The following is an 8,948-nucleotide window of genomic DNA, read 5'->3' on the forward strand; positions in this document are numbered from 1 at the left end:
ATTTATTTCACCCATCCCAGAGGCAGGAGTCGTCCCTTCTTCTGACTCCCCAGGAAATCACTAGTGACCCATGAAACTTGGCTAACGAGACCTCACAGCAAACCGTTCCACCCTTGTAATAGATCTTTCTGTCCTCTGAATTTCCTTGCTGGCCACCCTCCCAGTGTCTCCTCTCCCCCAGGTCTCTCACCACTCCTCACCTCACAAGCACTCCTCACCTCACCAAACCATGCGAAGTAAATCTTTTCCTCATCTTGCAGAGCAGTGTAATTATCGCCTTTAGTTACTTAATCCTGCCCTTGGGGATTCACCTTCTACCTTAAGACACAGCCAGTCTCTTCTAAGCATGCTTGTCTGACTTGAGGAAACAGACCTGTGTTGGCTATGGCCACGCATAGACCATAAGCGCAGTTATTGCAAGAGGCTGCTGGTTGTCCACTACCCCCCTTTCTGTGCTTTCTCACCTGATGGGGACACACCCTGTCACCACAATGCACTGACACTGACACAGTGACATTTCCTCCCCTTTCACCAACTACTATACCATAATTACAGGATTGCTAGAATTACAGGCTGCCCCTCCAAGAATCAAGCAAGCGCCTTTATCCCTGGAACGGGGGAGTAGAGATCGTCACGTCCTATAGTTGAGCCTTTGCCAGGAAAGCATTAAACCCACATTGACAGTTGAGTCACTGGGGCTAGCATCTCAGTTTCTTTAATAAAGTCTTAGCACTGGGAGGGCCTGGCTGGTTTCCACATCCTGCACCTTGGCCTGGAGAGAAAGGACTTAAGTGGTGAACCTCTTACCTTTATCTGACAGGCATTGTTCAGTTTATTTGGCATATTACTTACTATCTAATTTGCTTCTCACGGTTTTTGGAATAGGCATTATGCCTTTTCTGTAGATGAGGAGACAGAAATTCAAGGAGCATTACTGGTTTGCCCAAAGCCACACAGCTAGTGAGGGGTAAGGTTCAGCATGAAAATCCAGATTCTAAACCCAGGGCAATGAAGTTCTTATTTCCGCTGACTCTGGGACCCAGCCCACCTCCGGGTACAGAGGGGCCACGGTGAGGCCACCAGCACTGAGCTTTCATGGGCCCCGCTGCGATCTGAGTACCACCCTGCATAGTTCCGTAACTTCTCAGAGCTGGTTTCCTAAACCATAAAACAGATCAAAATACCTATCATCTAGAGTTGTGAGAAGATGCAGTGAAATAATATATGAAACCTGTATCTGATAGTATGTGGCAGAAGATACGTGTGTGTTGTCATGGCCTCCCAAGTGTCTCCTTGGCAGAAAAGAGAGAAAAAGAAAGGGGGAGCTCCATCCCCAGACCCTTCTCTCCACACCCACCCTCAGGATCTGCTGTTCTTCTGACTTGCTCTCCACAGGATCAGCAAAGACATGTTCAATAAAATTTTCTAAAAAGATGTAATTTATAAAAAAGCCCCTTTAGCTGTAGGAACTGTGAAGACATTGTGGTAAGTGAAATAAACTAGTCACAAAAAGACAAATACTATAGATTTCACTCATCTGAGGTTTGTAACGTAGTCAAATTCAGAGAGCTAGGAAGTAGACTGGTGGCTGCCAAGGGCTGGAAGGAGGTGGAATGGGGAGATGATGTTTAATGGGGACAGAGTTTCAGTTTTGAAAGATGAAAAGGGTTTTGGAGATGGATGTTGGTGACGGTTTCACAACAATGTGAACCTACTTAATGCCACTGAACTGTACACTTTAAAATGGTTATGATGGTGGAATTTTATGTTATGTGTATTTTACCACAATTGAAAAAAAAAATCTGGGAAAAAACCCTCTTAGCCCCGCACATTTTGCTCAGGTTTCTTTGGAGGCTGTGTGAACTTTATATGGATCTGGTTTGATGACAGCAGAGTTACTGCTGAAGCATGGACTCAAGTTAGTATTTAAGACTTAAGCTACCCTTGGAAAACCCCTGTGTGGCCCACAGAGTAGGTGAGAATAGGGCCAACACTTCCAGTTTTTCTTGTAGTGTTGGAACAAACACTGTTTCTTTGAGCATCGGATAAAACAGTTGATTTATATTCATGGGTCATAACAAAATATACAGAAGGTGCCAAGAAAAATGTATACACATAATGTATACACATAGCTTTTGTCCTGTCAAAGGAAACTAGACGTGTGCCTTACTACCACCCCTCTGTCTAGCTGATTCTGATGGGTTTTAAACCCTAAATTGTTCCTCTGACATTTGACCAGATCTATCGGCCATAGAAAAGTGGCCCCTTCCTCCACCGGTACCCACTACAGGCCACATCTCACAGATTCTCCCAGACACCTGCTCAACCTGGAAGTCTCCCACTTTAAAGGGTCTTTTCAGACCAAAGATCCGATTCCTGAAGCCCAACTTCAAATCTAAACCATATGGTTCCTAGCTTTTCAATGAGATCTGTCTTCAAATTACAGAATACTCCAAAGAGAAGTGGTTTGAGTAAAACTCCCAGAAGACTATTATCAAATAAAACAATGGGTGTGAACTTGCACTGTCTTTCAGATAAATTTGACCCCTGTCTCAAAAGGGTTTAGGCAACACCTAACCCAGTTTCAGGCATAGCCAGGGGCTCCAAATAAATGAATAAATGACTAACTGCCCTGCAGTGAGCCCGCCATCATTCATTTGGTGCTATTCTAGATCAACATAATTTCTGATGGGCACTAAATTTGGGTTGTTACACCCAGGGATTGAGAAGTAAACTAATGAACGGGAGCCTATGAATTTTAATCCCAATTCAGCCATTAAATACTTTGCTTATCCCCAATCAAGACTTTCTCTCTTGATTTTTATCATCTATGAAATTGGAAGAAAAGCCATCTATGGAAGTCCATAAAAACAAAAAATGAAAGAGGGGAAAAAAAGAATAATGAAACGCTTACTGGTGAAGTCACTTGTTTTTCTACTCTGCAATAAACTCGATTCCAATCCTGAACAGGATATAAAGTGAAAACACTTGGATTCGTTTCCATAACCTTGGGGAGGGTCCCTCTGGAAAAATCATGGTTGATTTTTCTGAATCAGTTTGGCTCCAAACACCAGGGGAATGACACAGCTGAGACACACACACACACGACACAAAACCAATAACCACTTGCAAAGCACAGGAGGAGGAATTGGGTAAGAAGGAATTGGCTCTCGTGTCAAGCGGGAGCAGCTGGTGCTCTGTCTTCGTGACAAAGTGTCGTTCATGGAAAACACTCTGCAGTAGGAACCTGAAGAGGCCCTGTGAGCTCCCATCTCTGCCGTCACACAACCGTGAAACTGAGCAACTCACTGAAACTCCCCTGGAACGTGGGAAACTCTCAGACTGTCCTGCTGCTACCCCAGGTCGGGCTGTGAAGTTCCAACGAGGTTGACGTGTAGGTGAATTGTCACATCCCTTCCTAACAGGAAATACTGAGGCCCTAGAACTATTATGAACCTTCTAGTAGGTCCTTGAGCACAGAACTCTTTCCATAACCCCACACTCCAACTTTACCTGAAGAGGAAGAAGAACTTAGTTGTCAGGAGTTTGGGTTCCTGGGTTCGATTTTTCTGGGTTCCCAATCCCAGCTCTGTCATTTATGAGCTTTGTGACTTGACACAGGGACTTACTTGGCTGAGCCTCTGCCTTTTCATCTATAAATTGTAGATGATGATGATAAAATTACAGAGTTGTAGTGAAGACTAACTGCTGCATGTTAATATAACCTGTTATTGACTGAATGTCTGTGTCCCCCAAATTTCACATGTTGAAGCCTTACCCCACTCTGTGATGGTATTTAGAGATGGGGCCTTTGGGAGGTGATTAGGTTTTGAGGTCATGAGGATGGGGCCCTCATGATAGGCTTAGTGTTCTTCCCCCCCCTTCCTTCCACCTCCCCCAACCTTTCTTTCTCAGTCAAGTTGTGTAGGACACAGCTCCCTGGCCCATGCTGGTATTATGAGCCTTGCACTCCCCCCAGCTGAGGCAGTCGGTCGCCAGTCGTTGGTCGGCCGCTCACAGCAGCTCATGGCAGCTCTCACCGGCTGCTGGCCACTGGCAGCTCCTGGCAGTACATGGTAGCCCACGGCAGCACAGCACTCAGCAGCCCACGGCAGGACTCAGCAGCCCATGCCAACCTCTGGCTGCTCACAGCAGCCCAGCTCCAGGGAGAGCTGTTGTTCACAATCTTAGCTGTAGAGGGCGCAGCTCACTGGCCCATGTGGGAATGGAACCCGTGACCTCTGCTGCTTTAGGAGCTGGGCGCTCCAACCACCTGAGCCACTGGGCCTGCCACTTAGTGTTCTTATCAAGAAAGAGGGAGAGGGAGAGGGAGAGGGAGAGGGAGAGGGAGAGGGAGAGGGAGAGGGAGAGGGAGAGGGAGAGGGAGAGGGAGAGGGAGAGGGAGAGGGAGAGGGAGAGGGAGAGGGAGAGGGAGAGGGAGAGGGAGAGGGAGAGGGAGAGGGAGAGGGAGAGGGAGAGGGAGAGGGAGAGGGAGAGGGAGAGGGAGAGGGAGAGGGAGAGGGAGAGGGAGAGGGAGAGGGAGAGGGAGAGGGAGAGGGAGAGGGAGAGGGAGAGGGAGAGGGAGAGGGAGAGGGAGAGGGAGACCAGAGCTTTCTCTTTTCCATTATGTGAGGACACAATGAAAAAGTGGCCATCTGCAAGCTAGGAAAAGGATCCTTACTGGTAGGAACTGAATCAGCCCTCACCTTGATCTTGGACTTCCCGACCTCTAGAACTGTGAGAAATAAATGTCTATTGTTAAGCCTCCCAGTTTATGGTGTTTTGTATGGCAACCCGAGCTAATACATACCTGAAGAGCTTAGGACAGTGCCTGGTACAATATGGTAAAACATTCAATAATTATTAGCATATATTTATGTTTGGCTCTTTTGAAACTTTATTAAGGAATATGGCAGGCATTCCAAAATGTTTAAAGAATAATATAATAGCATAATGACCACCCAGCATAAGATTTAAGACAACTTCAACTTCAATAGAAGGTGAAGCCTCTGTGTACCTTCCCCAATCACATTCCCTCCTTCCCACCCAGAGGTAACCATGCTCCTGAAGTTGGTGTTTATCATTCCCATGCTTTTCTGTATACTCTTTACTCCATTTGTAAAAATGAGTCTGCATCAGAAATGCCATTAAGCCAGGACTGACATGTACCTCGTGCAGAAGGATTTTGACATAGTATCTAGCTCAGTACAAAGTATTGCTTGGCACCTTGATATGTGTGTCTTTTCACCTCCCTGACCTGGGAATGTGCTAATATCTCCAGGTGGCCCAATCGATGATGCAAACCATTATTTAGGTCTCCTATCAGCGGGGAACTATGTCAGGGACGCTGGAGCTGCAGCCCCCCACCCAGCTCAGCACTGATGCCCCTCCTCCCTTGCAGACAGAGATGCGGCTGCAGGACCAGCAGCTGGCCAGACAGCTCATGCGCCTGCGCAGTGACATCAACAAGCTGAAGATCGAGCAGACCTGCGATCTCCACAGGAGGATGCTCAACGATGCCACCTACGAGCTGGAGGAGCGGGATGAGCTATCCGACCTCTTCTGCGACTCCCCGCTGGCCTCCTCCTTCAGTCTCTCCACGCCACTGAAGCTCATTGGCGTCACCAAGATGAACATCAACTCCCGGAGGTTCTCTCTCTGCTGAGAAGCCCTAGAAGGGGGCAGAGGAGCCAGAACAGAGGGTTTGGGGCATGGAAGGGAGTTGAGGCCGAGTGGGTCTCCCCAGAGTCTGGGCTTCCCTGAGACTGGTGATCTGTGGACCCCCCAGCACCTGTCGGCAGGTGATCTCTCCCGGGGTCCCAGCTTTGGACCCCAATATCTCCATGACTCGCTCTCATGGGATACCCAAAGCGCCCTTTAGAAGGGCCACTCCATCCAGATGTTCAATGAGACCTGGGCTCCCAGAGTGATACGCCTCAGTACTCCCCTCAGTGACCCACATTCTTGTTTCCCAGAATCACTGGTGCTATGAGAACTGGGATCCCGAAGGGGGGCCTCCAAAAGCTGTGATTCTCGCAGAAGGCTTCCCACAGGCACTGAGCCCCCAGAGGGAGGGGATTAAATATATCAGATGTGCCCATCTTGCTGTGGCTGTCCTCTAAGTACTGGCTGGAATTACCCTAAATAGGTGACTCAACAACTTTGACAGGGACCCACCAGGAAAGGAAAACCAAAAGGAATAACAAAGTGCAGCTTGGGGACGCAGGTGCCACAGTTGGCAGTTCGTGTGCCATGTAAATTGTCCCCATTGTGTGTGGGGCCACAGCAGTGTAGCTTGGGTGGAGCAAGCAGAGGCCCTCTGTTGCCTGTCTGGCCACATACACCAGTCCCAATCTCCAAAGAGCCCCTTTGCCGCCCCACAACCCTGGGGGAGTGCCTAGGAGACCACCGGTGATGGATCCAGGCAGGTCTGTCTGTGGATTTCCCATAACTGAGTTCTCCCAGAGGGCAGCAGAGGCCTCCTAGTGGATCCCAACAATGTCCCCTATGTCACCTTCTTGCCCTACCTAGAAAGATTCAAGGGAGCCCAGTTGCTCGCCCTGAGCTCCTCTGAGATTCTGTGCCTGACTTAAATGACTAATTTTAATTGAATCAGACTGTTAGTAATCTGTTGCTAACTTGTTAATAACTGTTTGATTTTTGTCCAAATGGCAGAGCCAGTTGGGTAGGTCTAGTACAGAGGTTCAGGACTTTATTTGAAAAGGTTCATCCTAGTAACAAGTGTGAGCATCAGCAAGGTGAGGACTGAGACCTCGACAGGTTGGGAAAGTTAACCTGTAGAGCACCATGTCTCATTCACAAAGGAGTAAAGTGAAGCCAGCGGAGGAGAGAATAATTTCCTTCAGGTTACACAGCTCATTAGTGGCTTTAGAATATTGATGTGTTAAATCATGATTGATAATTCCTAGACAGATCATATATCAATGAACTTGAACTCCAAAGATGGTCCTAACGCTTTGCCAAACCCACAAACTGCCAACCCCTCTACTGTCCACCTCATTCAACCCTCACAGGCACCTTCCACTGTGCAATTCAGAATATTTGAGTCAAATTCAGAGCAATGTCTGGACGGCAGACCCACCGAACACATATTACCAATCACAATTCCATAGTTGAAGGAAGGTGTCCTGCCTTTCGGATTTTGTCTTCCTGTGTAATGTCATTGGGGCACACACACCCACATACCCCAGAACTCACGCTGGGAAAAGGTGGCTTTTCTTTTGTGGACAGGGAGTGGGAGGATACAAATGACTGCTCCCTAGTTAGACAGAAAAGAAGTTGGTTTCTTCTTTGTGATTTCGAGGACCTGCAGGGTTTATACTTCCTTCAAAGAAGTTATAACCACATAGCCGAATGTGTTTGGGCCCCATTCTCAGCAGTGACGAGAGTCTGAAGCCCAGAAAACTCATCCATGGAGACCTCGGGCAGAAGGCCAGGTCCCCTCAGGCAAGAAAGGAGGGAGATTTTCTTCACCCTGCGATGTCTCTCCTCAGGAATCCGTACAAGCACTGCCAAGGCCTGCAGGGGCATTCCTGCCAGCCTTCTCTGAGACAAGTCCTGTGGTTGCGCTCTGTCAGGCGGGCCTACACAAACCACGCACTCCGTACAGACACACACGTAACACATACTCGGTCTCACGCAGGAAAACCCCTTCCATATTCTGAAAAAAAAAGTGCCAACCTGATGTGTTTTTTCTTTCTAGAAATCATTCATCACAGAAACTGAAAAAGTTGGAATCAATTAAAGCTGAGTGATTTAGTTGAATTTCGTCAGCTCCATTGGATTGGAGTCAAGTGGACAATTTAGTTGCTCCGCTAGCCTAATGCTTCCTTCCTTTCTTTGTTCTCTGGGAGGGAACTGAGCTCAAGGCACACTTTCTTGGAGAGGTTTGCTGTCTCAGCTATTTTGCTTAGTTTATCTCAAGAGAATTTTAGTTTTGGATAAGCAGGAAGAAAAAGAGAAGGGGATCAGAGGAGAGAGGTGGAAGGGAAAGGACAGCTGTGTTTTCTTACTTGTTGTCCAGTGTCGACTAGCTCCCTTATTTCCACAGTGAATACAAACATCTAACCAGGTCAGTTCAGCTTTGTGAAGTCCCTGCCCTGTGGGGGTCAAGAGGTGCCTGAGTGAGCTACCACCTGTCTTGTGTTGCCAGCTCCCCAGGGCAACCTTCTGGCTTACCGTGTGTATACAATGCCATTTGCAGTTTCACTCATTATCTACCCATCTCCCTGCCCTCGCCAAGGACCCCTGGGTGAAAAGCTCAGAGTCTCCATTGACACTGCCATGTGTGGTAATGTCTGATGCCTTCGTGGGCTCAGCTGTGATCACAGAGGCCTGGAGAGCCTGGGCAGGCTTGAGATGGTCTGACCCGGGCCCGGGCTTCCTCCCTGTAGCAATACCAAGTGCTATTACATAATCGATGGACAGTTTATAATTTTATTTTTTACGATTATTGGTTTCTATATTGCTGTTAGAAAAAGTGAAATAAAATATTTCAAAAGAAAAGATCAATGTAAAGAGGAGAGATTTGTTTCCTTTTATCTGCTTCCTGTTACAGCACACACAGAGCCAAACACTTAATTGAAAGAAAGAGAAAGAAAGGAAGAAAGAAAGAGAGGGAAAGGGGCGAGGGAGGGAAGGGAGGGAGGAAGGAAGGAAGAAAGGAGTAAGAGGAAGGGAGGGAGGGAGAAAGAAATGAAAGGAGGGAGGAAGAAGGAGGGAAGTGGAAGGGTGGGGGAGGAAGGAAAGTAAAGGAAAGACAAGGAAGGGAAAGACAAGCAATCAACCACTGGATGGAGTTATCCGAGATAGAAAATGATTCACTCTAATCACTCTGCTTCCTTTCTCATGCCTTCCCCCAAGGGGCTGCTTGGCACTTGTTGCCATCAGGAGCTTCCCAGCTGTGGACGAAGTGAGCTCAAAATGAG

General features: G+C 47.6%; 1 protein-coding gene across 2 annotated transcripts in view; it reads left to right on the top strand.

Annotated features, from left to right (window-relative positions):
* The window catches only part of FAM167A (family with sequence similarity 167 member A), a 42,953-nt gene extending 34,427 nt beyond the window's left edge, over positions 1–8,526 (top strand). For both annotated transcript variants that reach the window (XM_019733174.3, XM_074338342.2), the window contains one exon: positions 5,402–8,526. In XM_019733174.3, the coding sequence (XP_019588733.3) occupies positions 5,402–5,665 (264 nt within the window). In that variant the 3' untranslated portion in view covers positions 5,666–8,526. The remainder of the gene's footprint in view (positions 1–5,401) is intronic.
* The last annotated feature ends 422 nt before the right edge of the window (positions 8,527–8,948 follow it).

The sequence above is a fragment of the Rhinolophus sinicus genome, chromosome 15 (assembly GCF_057876585.1).
Source record: "Rhinolophus sinicus isolate RSI-liver-muscle chromosome 15, RSI-T2T, whole genome shotgun sequence".
Lineage (NCBI taxonomy): Eukaryota > Metazoa > Chordata > Mammalia > Chiroptera > Rhinolophidae > Rhinolophus > Rhinolophus sinicus.